The 17192-nt window shown below is 32.7% G+C and overlaps 1 protein-coding gene across 3 annotated transcripts in view; it reads right to left on the bottom strand.

Annotated features, from left to right (window-relative positions):
• The window catches only part of LOC150094538 (DNA methyltransferase 1-associated protein 1-like), a 219357-nt gene that overhangs the window by 63936 nt on the left and 138229 nt on the right, over positions 1-17192 (bottom strand). For all 3 annotated transcript variants that reach the window (XR_016550226.1, XM_090411891.1, XM_090411890.1), the window contains exon 10: positions 4062-4134. Coding sequence is in view for 2 of the 3 variants with exons in the window: in XM_090411891.1 (XP_090268017.1) it covers positions 4062-4134 (73 nt within the window). In the remaining variant the exon portion in view is untranslated. The remainder of the gene's footprint in view (positions 1-4061; positions 4135-17192) is intronic.

Genomic DNA, 17192 nt, shown 5'->3' on the forward strand with positions numbered 1-17192 from the left:
AGTCGGGCAAATTATAGCTGAGATTATTGTTCATATGAAGTGGGCCCAAGGTGATTTCTTTTGACTCCACAATGCGGCGTTCCACCTCATCATGGCAAATGTGTAGGTTTGAAGTTGATGTCCAATTTATCTCATGTTGGCGGCTTTCGTTGTTCGTGTTTATTGAAAACAGGACATGGCCCGACAGAGCAGTTGCTCTGGTTCTCTTATAAGCAATGTCTCTCTGGTGCTCCTCAAGATGCAGTAGGACAGATTTCTCCTTTTGCCCATAGTAAGGCTTTCCACACTCACATGTGACCTTGTATACACCTGGGAATTGTAGAAGGTTGTGAGATTGTTTATAGTTGTTGAAACGTGATCTTATTTTTGGCAGAGTCGAGAAGCACGTTTGTATGTTAAACTTCTTTAGGATTCTACTCAGCTTTTTGGATAGTGTGCTGATATATGGCAAGACGATATGACCTTTGGAGTCGTCCTGTGTCTCTGCATTGCTACGTTGATGGTAGGATAATTGGTTGTTAATACTTTTAGAAGAGTAGCCATTGTTTTTAAAGGTCCATTTAAGATGTTATAGTTCTTTTTTTAGTTCTTCTTCATCTGACAGTACAGATCTTGCACAATTCGCAAGAGTTGATATAATACCCAACTTTTGCGCTGGATGGTGATGTGAGGACGCATGCAAATATCTGTCCATGTGTGTTGGCTTTCTAAATATAGAGACTTTTATTGATTCAGGCGTCTTGGTGAGTTTAACATCTAGGAAACAGATGGAACTATTTTCTTCAATCTCCATGGTCAATTTTATATCCTGATGGAGGTTGTTTAAGTGCCCTATCCAAAAAGCTGAGTAGAATCCTAAAGAAGTTTAACATACAAACGTGCTTCTCGACTCTGCCAAAAATAAGATCATGTTTCAACAACTATAAACAATCTCACAACCTTCTACAATTCCCAGGTGTATAAGGTCACATGTGAGTGCGGAAAGCCTTACTATGGGCAAACGGAGAAATCTATCCTACTGCGTCTCGAGGAGCACCAGAGACATTGCTTATAAGAGAACCAGAGCAACTGCTCTGTCAGGCCATGTCCTGTTTTCAATAAACACGAACAACGAAAGCCGCCAACATGAGATAAATTGGACATCAACTTCAAACCTACACATTTGCCATGATGAGGTGGAACTCCGCATTATGGAGTCAAAAGAAATCACCTTGGGCCCGCTTCATATGAACAATAATCTCAGCTATAATTTGCCTGACTCTTTCAGCTCTACTATCAGATATTGGAGATCGCGTGGTTCCACACACGCACAACAATAGAACTTTAACACGGACTATAGCTCAAGTTCATAATAACTGTAATTCACAGTCGAATATTATAACTTTATAATTGTATAGCTTTAGAGTGTCTCAAAGTTATTTTCAGTGTCTTTTAATATCTTTCTATGTTCTTAATGCCTGATGAAGTCAATCTCGACGAAACATGTTGCGTTTTCAAATAAATCTCATTTTGTTATAATTCTCGGGTTTTAAGTCAATTAATATTAAAATGAATATATCCCAACCCCGAGTTAATAGTAGTAGTCATATATATATATATATAGAGAGAGAGAGAGAGAGAGAAAATAAAGTTAGAAAAGATTAGCTGATTTAAAATGTACTGTCTCCCACAAAGAGTATAGACGTAGAACCATTGGATCTGTTTAAGTTAGGAGAGTGAAGTAAAGTTTTATATGCTTCTTTATAAAGCCGTTCTATGAGAAACTGACTTTTATGAAGCACTCTTGTCTTGTTCCAATAAACTCTATGTCTAGTATTGATAACATGCTCTGCAAGTCCAGATTTTTAGGCTGATGGTATTTAATATAATATTTAATTTTTCTAGCCAAATGAAAGTAGATCTTCCTGTTTGTCTAAAATATGATAATCCACAAGAGCAAGGAATCTGGTGAATGCCTGCATAACTGAGAGGTGAAGCTTGTCCTTAGGAGAAGCAGCGAGAAAGGGGGATGGGAGCAAAATGTAACAAAAATATTCCATGGTTTTAAAACTTTTGTTATGCATTCACTAATGCCTTGCACATAACAGATAGGAATGTGAGTTATTTCTTCTGTATTTGAAGAGGTAAAGATACCATAACTGTTAAAAGCTCTTTTGATGAAAGAATCATTAAAATCATTAGATAAAAAGGTGGCATTAACATGTAATTTTTTCTGTAACAGTTCACCTGAAGAACATAAGGAATTGGCATAATGTACTAATGTTTTAACAGTTCCAGCCTTTTGACTGAGATGGTGATGAGATTCAGCATGGATGTAACAGTCTGTAAGTCTTCTTCCAAAGAAAACTGAGAAATACAGGTCATCTGGTTGACGAAGAATTAAAAGATCTAAAAAGACTAACTGCTTATTTACTTCTTCTAGGGTAAATTGGATCCTGAAATGAAGTGCATTTAATTTAGAAAGAAACTGCTGTAGCTCAGAGGAAGAGCGATTCTAAACTGCAAAAATATCATCCACATATCTGAACCAGTGAGTAGGTCTAGGAGAAATGTTATCAAAAATAAGTAGTTCAAAGTGTTCCATGAAGAAGTTTGCAACAGCAGGAAAAATAGGATTTCTCGTTGCTGTTCCTTTGATTTGTTGATATAACTTTTTTTTAAAGGAGAAATAACCAGAATGTATTACAAAATCAAATAGTTTAATAATATCTGAAGGAAGTGCTTGAAGTAATTCAATGCTGTCCAATAAAGGAACATTAGTAAACAAGGAAACATCTAAATTAATCATAATATCTGAGGCGAATGAAGATCCAAAATTTCATTTTTAAAATCCAAAGTATTTGTCATGTAAGTAGTAGTTCTTCTAGTTGAAGTAGTAAGTAAATTAGTTAAGAATTTAGAAATTTTATAATTGAGACATCCTATATACATCTGTGCGGTTAGCCGAGTGGCTATGCACCTCACAAACATATGCCTGCGAAGGGAGCGTCTTGGGTTCAATTCCCATCAGTGATGGCAATTGAACCCAGTGAGGAGCTTAGGATCTTTCTCAGACATAGCCAAGTTAGCCAATCTTGGGTGTGGACTGCAGGGTTTTTCTCCTCAGTTTATCTCAGGTTTTTTCCTCCCGCAAGCTGGCCTTGAGAACATAATGCTTCTACAGACATGGGATACACTGGGAGGCATAGGGTCAGCCACATTATCCTCATATAATGGTTGCAGTTATAAGGTATAGAAATCAACACCATAAAAGTAAAAGAGGGAAAGATTAAGAAAGACATCCTATACAGTCTATAATTGGACTTAATGGAATACCTGATTTATGAACTTTAGGAAGAACACACAATTTAGATGGAAAACTAAAGAAAGTTTTAAACTTTTTCTTTTGATCTTCAATCCAAATAGAAACATTATCAACAAGAAAATTAAGTCTGTTTAGTTCACTACAGGTAGGATTAGATGCAAGGGCCCTGTAAGTTGAATAATCTCGAAGTAAGCCATTCTTCTTTCATATTCTTTTCTATCTTGAACAACAATAGCTTTTCTCTGTTCGGTGTTCATGATAATTACACTGTTATTATTCTTCAATGATTTCAGTGCTTTAAATTCAGAGAAAGAGAGATTATGACACAGAGGCTTGACAGTAAAAAGAATTTTTGCACATCCAAAATGAGTCCTGTTAGCTGTTTTTTGAGATAAGGATAGAAGACCTCTATCTATGCTATGAAAAAAGTCCATAAGGGGTACCTTATTGGGAGAAACAGTGAAATCATGTCCTTTTGATAAAACAAAAAGTTCGTCCTCTGTTAGTGGATGGCTGGAAACATTGATGACTAATCTATCTAGAACCATTACTCATGTCTGTATTATAATTATTGTAAAAATATGTTTTATATATAAACTGCAATGAGGCATTATTGGGATCCATAAAATTGATAATTTTAAATTTCTTGATAAACAAATTTTACATAATATGAATGTTTCAATGATTGTGCATGAAAATTAGCCACATAAATGGATGGATGGATGGATGGATGGATGGAAATCATAAATAAATTTACCAATGCCAAGTTCTTGTAAGAGCTGTTCTATTGCCTTAGCCTTCTTCTGCCCAACAGCAGATGGCAATTTCATCTGTAAAATATTAAAAAATAAATATTTTTCTTTCAGTTTTTATGAACACTAACAATTTTAGCTGTTATGTAGCATTATATACACACCTATTCAATAATAAAAGTTTTAGGTTGGAGCAATGTGGAATTTAGTGACTGTTCTAAAGGTTTCTCTTAGCATCAGAAAGTGTAATAAAATAATGTGGGGAATAGAGATATTTTCCTTTATGATAATTCTAGGTTAGATATTTATTCATGCATTCTTCAGAAGAACTGAAAAAACAATGTTGAAGAGAAACTTGAGGAAGAACAAATTGAGTTTTGGAAAAATAGGGATTATCAGGTTCAAATTTTTACTGTAAGACAAACAGTTAAAAAAATGATAGAAATATAATCTGTATTTTAGTTCATTAAATTGGTATAATCATATAAGGTATCAAGAGAACAAGTTGTTCAAAACTAATTATCACACAGAGCACTATATTAGCTTGACTTAAATTAGAAACCAATAATCAGAATTGAAGGATATATAAAAAAATAGCCTAATGAGAGTTCTGAGGCAATCAAATAAAATCAATATTTTATATAAAAATGTCAATGGTATTGCCATGTAATCCTTTGTAAATAAGATCTTAGAGATTTTATTTTCTTCTACCTCTTAGGCTCTTCCGCATCATTCATCTTCAACAATGATCTAGCCAGCCTGGTTGGGCTGAGGGATAGTGTCTCTGCTCTTCTAACAGGTCATGATTTAGAATCCCACTACAGACGGAATATTTTTGAGTGTCTATAGGTGGAGACGAATTTCATTGCCTGGCATGAGCGGTGAAGCCATTTAAAGAACTCTTACAATGGTGTAATGCCCATATAATTATTAGACACAATTGTATCTGCCAACAATATATTGCATCAGCAAAGCTTTTTATCTTTATCAGTACCTTATTTCACAAAGGTAAATACTCTCTGATAATGGTAAAAGAGTAGCTGGTCTGTTACCCAAGTCAGTTGGTAAGATGCTGAAGAAACATTTCTAATTAGAAAAAAATTTCATACATATTCTCACTAACAGGACTAATATCTGGCCTTTGATAATTTTCTGGAATGAATTCATACGATAATATGCAATATAGAATAACATCCATACAGTTTAATCTTAAATTTAGTAATTAAGTCTTCAGATTATGCTCGAATTCTTAATTCTCCAGGGTGAACAAAATTATGAATTTCTTCAATAACATGTGATAATTTCTGATTCCTTACAATGCTTTTCATACCTAAATTTACTGCAAATTCTAAAATAAATATTCCAATGAGTACTTGAAATGAAAAAAATATTTCTCCAATTTAGTTCATCTTCTAAACTGCTTATAAATTCTTTAGATAATATTTGATACTCAGAAATAATATTCCATTATTCCCAGTATATATTCACATTATTCCTCAAAGATGTCAGATAATTCCTGATGTTTACATATAAGATTCCAATCAATTTTATCTTTAAATCCCTGAATAATTTTCCTATGAAGATAATCTATAAATTGTCTAACTAATGGCTCTAATAAAGCAGTGTCTCTTGATACATCATCCCAAATGACATCACTGCCAATTGCTGGGGTAATTGGAGAATCATGCTTCACTTATGTGGGCAGGGGGGGGGGGTGTTCTGAACAAACACCTAGAACAAAAATGATATTAAAGCAACTGATATTATTATTATTATTAATTTCTGAGATCTCCAGGGAGTCAAGGACTCATGGAGGGAGGCTGTAAATTATCCAACCCAACTATCATACCTTCCCTTAAATTCATTTACACCAGATGCACTCACTACCACTAAGGGCAAATTATTCCACTCACTCACTGCTCTCTGAGAAAAAAACCTAGCTCTTATCCCTTTCTTGACTGAGAACTTAACTTCCAAGGATGACCCCTTGTTCTCTCCCTGCCTTCCATATAACGAAAAATTTCATCATTTGAAATGCTATAACACCCATTCAAAAGTTTATAGACCTCTATCATATCAACCCTCTCTCCTATTAACCAGAGTCTGTAATCCACATACTCGCAATCTGTCCTCATAATCTAAATCCCATAATCTGGATGTAATCTTCGTAACTCTTCTTTGCACCCTTTCCACAGCTTCTTTAACCCCTTGAAACCCAGGAGACCAAATCTGCGCACAGTAATCCAAGTGTGGTCTTATCAAAGCCTTATAAAGAGGCAAAATTACTTCCTTATCCTTACATGTCAAGGTTCGCTTCAGCATAGAAATTATCCTCTCAGTTGTATTTGCAACTTTTGCTATGTGACCTTTGAACTTTAAATTCTTATCCACCAATACACCAAGATTCCTTTCCTCTTCAGTTTCTTGTAGCATAATGCCGCTGGATCTCTAATCATGCCAAAGTGCATAACTTTACACTTACTAACATTAAACTGACAGCCATTTTCGTTTGCCCAGATTTCCAGTCTATTCAAATCATTTTGTAATTGCTTTCTATTCAAATCATTTTGTAGCATCCCTGATTGCCCTGCCTATCTTCGCATCATCAGCAAACAATTACAAATCTGATGATAGACCCTGCTTGAAGTCATTAATGTATAGATTGAACAATAATGGCCCAAGGACTGAATCCTGAGGTATACCACTGGTTATCTTAAATTTGGCAGATTCACACCCACTGTATACCACTTTTTGATATCTGTCTGTTAACCATCTCCTGATCCAAGTCAATAGATTATGTTCCAATCCCATATTTTCCAGTTTATGCAATAGCCTATCATGTGGTATCCTATCAAATGCCTTAGAAAAATCCAACATTATCATAGTGTATCCATTTCCTTTATCCAACTCGGCCGTAACATTGTTATAAAATATGAGCAAATTGCTAAAACATGACCTTCCTTTAGTAAACCCATGCTGTTCCCTGCAGAGTATAGAATGATTGTCTACCCATTTCTGTATGCGAGTTCTTACTAACTTCTCTAAAATCTTCACTACCACACCAGAAATGACTAATAGGTCGGTAGTTAGACACATCAGTTTTTGCACCACCCTTGTGCAATGGAACTATATTACATTCCTTCAATCCCTTTGGTATCATTTCTGAGCTGTCAAGTTATACAAATGTGTGAAAGGCATAGCCAATTCAGCTGAACATTCCTTTAACAAACGGGCTGATGTTCCATCTGTCCCTATAGACAAATTCTTATCCAAATTATGCCGCAGCTCTTCAACCTCATTTTCATGAACCTCTAACTCTTCGTCCAATGTAGCAGTAGCACTGTGCACCATGTTACATACAACTGGCTGATAAATCTTAGCAAAGTGAGCACTCATTAATTAAACAATCTCATTAGCTTCCAACACTCAAATACCATCTACATTCAATAAAGGTATTCTTTCACATCCATTATTTTTTTTTGCTTGTGGCATAACGATAAAATTCTTTTGGATTGCCTTTAGCTTGCATGGCCAATTTCTTTTCATACTCCGTTTCAGCTTTTCTTATTACTATACTCGTTACTTTTCTGGCCTGAGTTTTATATATTTCATAACTTCTCTCACTCTTATGCTCATGATACTCTTTCCACATCATCATCTTCTTCTTGTGGATTTCTTGCTTAATAATGCTGCACGTCCATTTCACACCCAACCTATTTACTCTTAGAACACTAGGGATACATTCAGATACCGCATTATTCAAGCACATTTTCAAAGATTCCTGACATTTTTTCCATTCAGTAACTGATACCATGGGACCAAAGATAATATTCTTCTAAGTTGATCATAATTTCCGCTTTGTAATTCAGCATGTAGCCTGATTTAATCGGAGTTTCAATACAAGCAGATACTTCCCAAGAAAGAACAGCATGATCACTGTCACCAATTGGTGGTAAAATAACTATATTCTTGACAGAGATCCCTTCTGACGTTATGAGCAAATCCAACACTCCTTGACCTCGAGTTCCTTCTTTCACATGCTGCTTGAGAAAGTTATCCCGCAACAATTTAATAAATTCCTGTTCTTTCTGATAATGAGATTTCTCTTCTACCCAATCAATGTTTGAAAAATTAAAGTCACCCATAATGATCATTCGCTTGGTACCCATAAGGCTAAATTGGTGATGCATTTCGTTGTCCCCTACAACTGAGCTGCCAGGTCTGAAGAAACACCCCACCATATATTTCATTCTGTTAACCTCCACATCACACCAAATAGACTCAAACTCATCGCTACATGGGACATTGTTACCATCATTGTTTTCTTGTATTTCTACCCTAACTGGACTTAAGTCATCTGATATCATTAGTAGCACCCCTCCTCCTTTCCTATCTCTTCTGTCATTCCTAAAAATAGTATATCCGTTACACTCGATCCCACTTACCATATCTGATTCTGATAGCCAGGTTTCACTAATGCCAACAATCTTAAGCCACATCATACATCAATTCAATAAAGCAACAAACTCAACCCCTTTGTTTCTAATGCTCCTGGCATTTGTGTATAGACATAATAAATTACGATCTATCCTATTCTGATAATTAGATATGCAACGTATTTGGTCTTGTTCTAGAATTTTCTCTTTTCCCTCCCCAGACATACTTAAAAGGTCCAAACCCAAAACATATTTTTCCACTCCTACACCACATACAAAACCATGTTCAAAGGCATTTATATCTTTATCACGTTTCTATACCACAGCTGAACTTTCACACACATTTTTCTCATTCCTCCCTTGATGTTCTAGTTTCCCTGAGACTCTGCATTAAGTCTCATACCAAGAAGTAATTTCTCCAGGCTTCTGATGCCAAATGAATTCAAGTGCTGGCTATCATTATTATACAAATCTTTTTTGCCATCAAACACACATCCATATCTTCTACATAGCCTGTGCATGAAATCATTTGCTATCATCGCCCTCCTTCTTAACTCAGTACTATCATATCTAGGTAGTAATCCTACAATTTTTACTCTCTCAGATTTCTTTCTCACTTCTTCCAACAGTCCTTTCATATCTTCTCTCATATTATGTTTGTCACCACTTAAATTATTAGTACCTACCAGCGCTACCATTTCTTTTACATTCCTTTTTTGGTTTTCAATTACGTTTGTCATATTTTTAATTTTCGCTCCTGGGATTCCAACTAGAAGTGGTGACTCCATTGGCAAGTGCAAATTTTAAAATTGAGTCACCATACCATATTACCTCTTTAATTCTTAGATATTAACTGACTTACCTTGTTGTTATTAATATTTTGATTACCAAGTTCAGTATTTTCCTTCCTGTTCTTGTTCTCATCCTTTTTCTTATACTGTCGAAGTTTAAACAAACGTTTTTCCACGTTTTCCAATTCCCTGGTGGATTTCCTAATAATTTCTTTTAACCGAGCTATTTCTAATGTCAGCGTATCCTCAGATAAATTATTATCATCACTGCAGCAGTGGTTTTGTTCAGAACAAACGCTCTCCTCAGTAGCAATTTTAGCTTTAGTCACTGCCTTGTTACGACGAGTTTTTGGCGCCATTTTTAAGAGTAGTAAAAACTAATAACTTTTCTGAAATTATGTTATAAAAACACTTTAGTACAATTAACTACACTACTAAAACTACAATAATATACTAAAATACACAATTAAATATAAGAAAACACTTAATAAATCAACAAAAATCACAAATCTTTCAGGAGTTCTCTCACAGTCTTTTCACAGGCTAGCCTCGATACCAATAGCCAAGAATATAACCACAAGAAAGAACATATCTTAAAGCCCTTCAACCTCCATGTTTCATCAAATTGTAATAATTTGTTGTTATTCTTTTAGGATATATAAGACATAAAATTAATTTTTGTTATAGGTGTTTATCAGAACTTTCCAGCCACCCACACAGATACACATGTACAATTTTATCAAGTCAAGAATGAAATTCTATGAATTATGATTTTACATAACCCAAAATTGAAGTACTTACAGGTTTAGATATTTCTTTATATTTATCACCAGAACTAAATACTGTTTTTTCTTTACTATTTTCTAACTTTAATGGTTGATCACCAATCTTTAAATTAATGTAAGTTCACCTCTTTCCAAATATAGTGTAATTTTCATAGTCATATATTTTGTTTTCAATTTCAATAGCATGATTGAAAAGAGTACTATTGAATTACTAAAATAAATTTATGCGTACTTGCATAAAAAGTAACATCTCATCGATAAATCTTTTTATTTTCATCATCATGATTAGCATGACCTCAATTTATATCCATTCCAAAGTGGATCAGGTAGACTCTTCTTTCAAATTATCATATAGATTACTAAATGAATATTAATCATCCAACTGCTTTTTAAATATATTTGTTATATCTTCTTTTATATATGAAAATGAAATAAAATCTGTATGTTTTAGCTGGGGTTTCTCTTAACTACCAAAAGCAACTGGCACTTAATTATCCACATTATTTTATGCAGGATGGTTACATACACCTAAACATTACTGAATACAGTTTACCATAATCTATATAACTTACTAAAGAAACACTGTTATTTGCATTTAATCCAGTTGCTAAGAAATCACTATGATAATGTTGGTTTGAAATTGGTGAATTAGATTATTCTAGAGAATAATCTAATTCACCAATATTAAAACCAGCATGACAATTTACTACTGGATATTTGTCATTGTTTATTGTCAGATGCATTCTTATTAAACCAAAATTTCATGGTGTTTGATAATTTAAATTTAATAAAAATGTGGCTGAAGATAAACAATGATAAATATCCAATAGTAAATATTTACGATGATTGTTCCATTCAATCCATTGTGAATATTACCCTTAATGAGTCTTGCAGAACTTCAATTTCAACATCTGCTGAAGGATTTAGAGAGAGTTGCTGTTGTAGAGAAAAATCACTTATTATGACTTTGGTCATAATTAATGATATTTCTAATTAAACAGATTATAATCTGGGTTAGTTAGAAATATCATTCGGCAAATCTGTGGAACAAGTAAAACATTTCAGCTACTTAGGCATGATTTTTAGTGAAAATGGTAAACTAAATATGGAAATAGACAATAGAATCAACAAAGCTGTATGGTAGGAAGTCAATTGAATAAATTCATATAGAATAACAGAGAAATTAGTCAGAACACTAAATTAGCTGTATACAAAACAGTGTTCCAACCAATTTTAACTTATGGATCTGAGAGCTGGGTCAGAAGTAAAACACTTGAAATAATTGTAATAATTTGTTGTTATAGGTGTTTATCAGAACTTTCCAGCCACCCACACACATACACATGTACAATTTTATCAAGTCAAGAATGAAATTCTATGAATTATGATTTTACATAACCCAAAATTGAAGTACTTACAGGTTTAGATATTTCTTTATATTTATCACCAGAACTAAATACTGTTTTTTCTTTACTATTTTCTAACTTTAATGGTTGATCACCAATCTTTAAATTAATGTAAGTTCACCTCTTTCCAAATATAGTGTAATTTTCATAGTCATATATTTTGTTTTCAATTTCAATAGCATGACTGAAAAGAGTACTATTGAATTACTAAAATAAATTTATGTGTACTTGCATAAAAAGTAACATGTCATCGATAAATCTTTTTATTTTCATCATCATGATTAGCATGACCTCAATTTATATCCATTCCAAAGTGGATCAGGTAGACTCTTCTTTCAAATTATCATATAGATTACCAAATGAATATTAATCATCAAACTGCTTTTTAAATATATTTGTTATATCTAACAAATATATTTGTTAGATATAACAAATATAAATTGAGGATATAATGGATATAAATTGAGGTCATGCTAATCATGATGATGAAAATAAATATATTTGTTATATCTTCTTTTACTCTCAGGGGACCCTGTAACCCCTAGAGAGCACGTCCCCTGGGTGGCAGATAGGGGAGCCCACCATGTGTGTGTGTGTGTGTACATGCACGTGTGTGTGTGTGTGTGTGTGTATATATATATATATATATATATATATATATATGGTGGGGTGGTCCGAATATACTGAATAAGGACTCGTGGACCAACAGGGCCATCATCTTGATTGTAGGGGAAGCAGCACTCTCATGGACCCCTAGCTGGATCTATCCTCTCCTTCTTCTACTTTGAGGAAGACCCACTTACTTTAATCTTTCCTATAAGACCTTATCAGCCAACTCTTCTTACTTTATGACCCTTGTGCTATTAGAGTACTCGAGGGCCATGGAGTCTTTTCATTTCTGGCCTTACAACTATGTCCTCTCTATAAACCTTACTATATTTCTTCTATAATCTACCCTTTCCCCTTCAATATACCCTATTCCTCCTATGGGTTTAAATTCGGAAGAAGGCGAGTTCAGAAGCCTTAAGGTAGCAGCCCTACCACTGAACTATTCCATCGTCGAGCTAGTCCCCTGACATGGAGAACATAACCATACTTGTAAACTGACAGAAAAAGATAATCGGATTGAATCTATGGGAAACGACCCTGGAATGGAAAAGGGAAAACGAAAATGGAAACGACAAAATATAATACACATAGCAAACTGGAATGTAAGAGGAATAGCATATAAAGAAATAGAATTAGACCAGTTATTAAATGAAAGAAATTTTAAAATAGCAGTAATCACTGAAACAAAAAAGAAATTAAAAGGAACTATGAGAACTGAAAATTTTAATCTGATATACAGTGGAGTCGACAGAGACCAAAGAGCACAAGCAGGAGTCATGATTTGGATTCATAACTCCCTTTCAAAACAGTTAAAACATTATAAATTATGGAATGAAAGAATAATAGAAGCTGGAATAAAAATAGATAGAGGCTATTTAACAATAATTGGTTTATATGCCCCAGAAGAAGGAAGAGAACAGGATAATATTGATTTTTATAATCAGCTACAAAACATATATAATAAAATAAATAAAAATGATTACATAATTTTAGCAGGAGATTTAAATGCAAGAATTGGAAACACGAAAATTAATAATAATATAGGAATACATGGAGAACACACTCTAAACAGAAATGGTAAAAAATTGATTGACTTTGTAGTTTATAATAACCTAAAAATAATGAATTCCTTCTATAAACATAAAGACATACATAAATATACTTGGGCAGCAAGAGGATGGAAATCAATATTAGATTACTTCATATTAAATGAAAAGACATCAAAATTTTCACTAGATGTTAGAGTTCACAGAGGATATGAAATAAGCACTGACCACTTCCTTGTTAAAATAAAATTAAGATTACCACCTAAATGGCTACAAGTAACAAGAACAGAAAGAAAAATTGAAACATTTGTTTATAAAACTAGACTATTGAATGACACAAATGTACAATGGCTATATGAACAAAGAATTAACCAGTATCTAGACAAAATAAAACAAAATGAAGAAATAGAAATAGAATGGCTTAATATAAAAACGATACTAAATGCAGCAGCAAATGAAAGCTTAGGAAAGACCAAAAAATTCAATAAAAGAAAAAAACTGAAGATCTGGGATGATACAATGAAAGAAATAATCAAAAAGAAAAAAGAAGCCTATCACAAATGGTTAAGCAGTAAAAGATTAGAAGATGAAATAGAATATAAAAGAATAAGAGCCATAGCTAAAAGAGAAGTCAGAAAAAGACATAGAGAATCATGGAATAAATTTGTTTCTAATTTAGAACATGATTTATATAAAATAAGACCCAATGTATATAAGATTTTGAAACACCTAAATGCAGATACCAAAGAAAACATAAAATTAAACACTGAATTGAAATTAGAAGAATTTCTAAATTACTACACAGAACTGTGGACAGACAAATATTTTAAAAAAGACAACTGGCAAACAATTAACGAAAATGAAAAGGAAATAATTGAAGAAGAATTAGAAATCAGCCTGAAAGAAACAAGAAATGGAAAATCACCTGGAGAAGATAAGCTAGGTTCAGAACTATATAAATACGCAGGAACAAGATTCAGAGGAAGACTCTTATTATTTTTAAATAAAATTTACTCAACTGGTATCCCCCCAATAGAATGGAAAAAAGCAATTGTGATTCCTATCATTAAGAAAGGTAATAGAGATGACCCTAAAAACTATAGAGGTATCAGTATACTAAATTCATGTTACAAAATATACAGCAGAATCTTAAATAACAAACTAATGAAATATTCCGAAAACTTTATTCTAGAGGTACAAAATGGATTTAGAAAAGGACGATCATGTATAGACCCAGCCTTCTGCCTAAAATTAATAATAGAGAAAAGAAGAGAATATAATTTAGAAACACATATTGCATTTATTGACTTTGAAAAAGCATTTGACAAAGTTAAAAGAAACATATTATTTAACATATTAAAAGAAAGACAAATACCAAATAATATCCTAAAAGCTGTCACAAGTATATATGAAAATAATCAAATACAAATAAGATTAAATCATGAGCTATCATATACAAGAGAGATAAACCAAGGGGTCCGACAGGGATGTCCCCTCTCAGCAACTCTTTTTAATATCTACTTAAATGAAATAATAATAAAATGGAGTAAAAATTTACATCAAGGAATTAAACTTTCACCTATAGTTAACTTAAACACTCTCCTCTTTGCAGACGACCAAATAATAATTACAAATTCTGAAGATAACTTACAGAAAGCTATTTTAAATCTAAATGAGATATCCAAAGATTATGGTATGATAATATCAACGGAAAAATCAAAAACTATGGCCTTTAAAGGACAAGATCCAGCAAGAACTAAAATAGTATTAGATAACAAGATCTTAGAACAGGTGAATTCATTTAACTACCTAGGATGTATGATCACTTATGAAAATGAAAAAGATATAAACATAAAAATTGCAAAATATTTAAAAATAACAGGAGTAATTAACTCTATATTTAAACCAAACCTAGTTCAAAAACAAACCAGGCTAAAAGTATACAATACTTTAGCCCTACCGGTCTTAATGTATGGAAGTGAAATCTGGACAATAAAACAAAAAGACAAACAAAGATTAATAACAGCAGAAATGAAGTTTATGAGAAAAACTACAAAGTATACCCTATTTGATCACAAAAGAAACGAAGATATTATGAAAGAACTAAACCAAGAACCAGTAATTGAAAAAATTAAAAAATATAAACATAGATGGATGGAACACGTTCGAAGAATGAAAACAGAAAGATTACCAAAACAAGCCTTAAAGTACAAGCCATTAGGAAAAAGAAAACCAGGACGTCCTCTTAAACGATTCAACGATGACTTCTAAGGCCGGAACAGGCCATACTAGGCCTAAATCCTTGATACGTATGATGATGATATCTTCTTTTATATATGAAAATGAAATAAAATCTGTATGTTTTAGCTGGGGTTTCTCTTAACTACCAAAAGCAACTGGCACTTAATTATCCACATTATTTTATGCAGGATGGTTACATACACCTAAACATTACTGAATACAGTTTACCATAATCTATATAACTTACTAAAGAAACACTGTTATTTGCATTTAATCCAGTTGCTAAGAAATCACTATGATAATGTTGGTTTGAAATTGGTGAATTAGATTATTCTAGAGAATAATCTAATTCACCAATATTAAAACCAGCATGACAATTTACTACTGGATATTTGTCATTGTTTATTGTCAGATGCATTCTTATTAAACCAAAATTTCATGGTGTTTGATAATTTAAATTTAATAAAAATGTGGCTGATGATAAACAATGATAAATATCCAATAGTAAATATTTACGATGATTGTTCCATTCAATCCATTGTGAATATTACCCTTAATGAGTCTCGCAGAACTTCAATTTCAACATCTGCTGAAGGATTTAGAGAGAGTTGCTGTTGTAGAGAAAAATCACTTATGACTTTGGTCATAATTAATGATATTTCTAACTAACCCAGATTATAATCTGGTTAGTTAGAAATATCATTCGGCAAATCTGTGGAACAAGTAAAACATTTCAGCTACTTAGGCACGATTTTTAGTGAAAATGGTAAACTAAATATGGAAATAGACAATAGAATCAACAAAGCTGGTATGGTAAGAAGTCAATTGAATAAATTCATATAGAATAACAGAGAAATTAGCCAGAACACTAAATTAGCTGTATACAAAACAGTGTTCCAACCAATTTTAACTTATGGATCTGAGAGCTGGGTCAGAAGTAAAACACTTGAAATAATTGTAATAATTTGTTGTTATTCTTTTAGGATATATAAGACATAAAATTAATTTTTGTTATACGTGTTTATCAGAACTTTCCAGTCACCCACACACATACACATGTATGATTTTATCAAGTTAAGAATGAAATTCTATGAATTATGATTTTACATAACCCAAAATTGAAGTACTTACAGGTTTAGATATTTCTTTATCTTTCTCACCAGAACGAAATACTGTTTTTTCTACTGTTCTCTGCCAGGTTGGCAGGAAAATGACCCAGAGGAAGACCAAGATATAGGTGGATTGATACAGTAAAAAGTGCCTTAGAAGATAGAAATATAAGATCTGATAATGTTGGAGTCTTGACAAGTAACAGACTGATTTGGAGGAAAATTGTAAATAGGAAGTTAGTAATGATGTAAATTTTTCATGTAGTACTATCATATCCTATACACCCCTTGAGGGTACATGTCAGGAATTTGATGATGTCATATCCTGAATTATTTCCATTTATGAATACTAAAATTTCTTCAATCTAGTCCCAAACTTATTCCAAGTTTTATTTAAGAAAGTTTTCATAGTTGTCTTTTACAAGAATATTTTTTCCAACTTATGAATAGTCTTTAGCTTTATCATGTACAAACTGTGAATTGGCTTTATTGCTTAAAAATTCTAATAATTTCTTATTAATTACTTTCATGATACCTGCAAAAACATTATCATCATATCTCTTACTGACTACACAATCTGTACCTGCTCTAATTTTTAGTGTAGAATTAGGTGGTATACAACTATATATTTAAGTTAATCAAATATTCATCTTGATGAAAGGATAACTTTTAGCATTGCCAATGGCAGGAAAGCAACAGAAGCAGAAGAAACA

This window comes from Typopeltis vanoorti, chromosome 22, assembly GCF_054136105.1.
Source record: "Typopeltis vanoorti isolate ZY-2024b chromosome 22, IOZ_Tvanoo_1.0, whole genome shotgun sequence".
In the NCBI taxonomy this organism is placed as follows: Eukaryota; Metazoa; Arthropoda; class Arachnida; order Uropygi; family Thelyphonidae; genus Typopeltis; species Typopeltis vanoorti.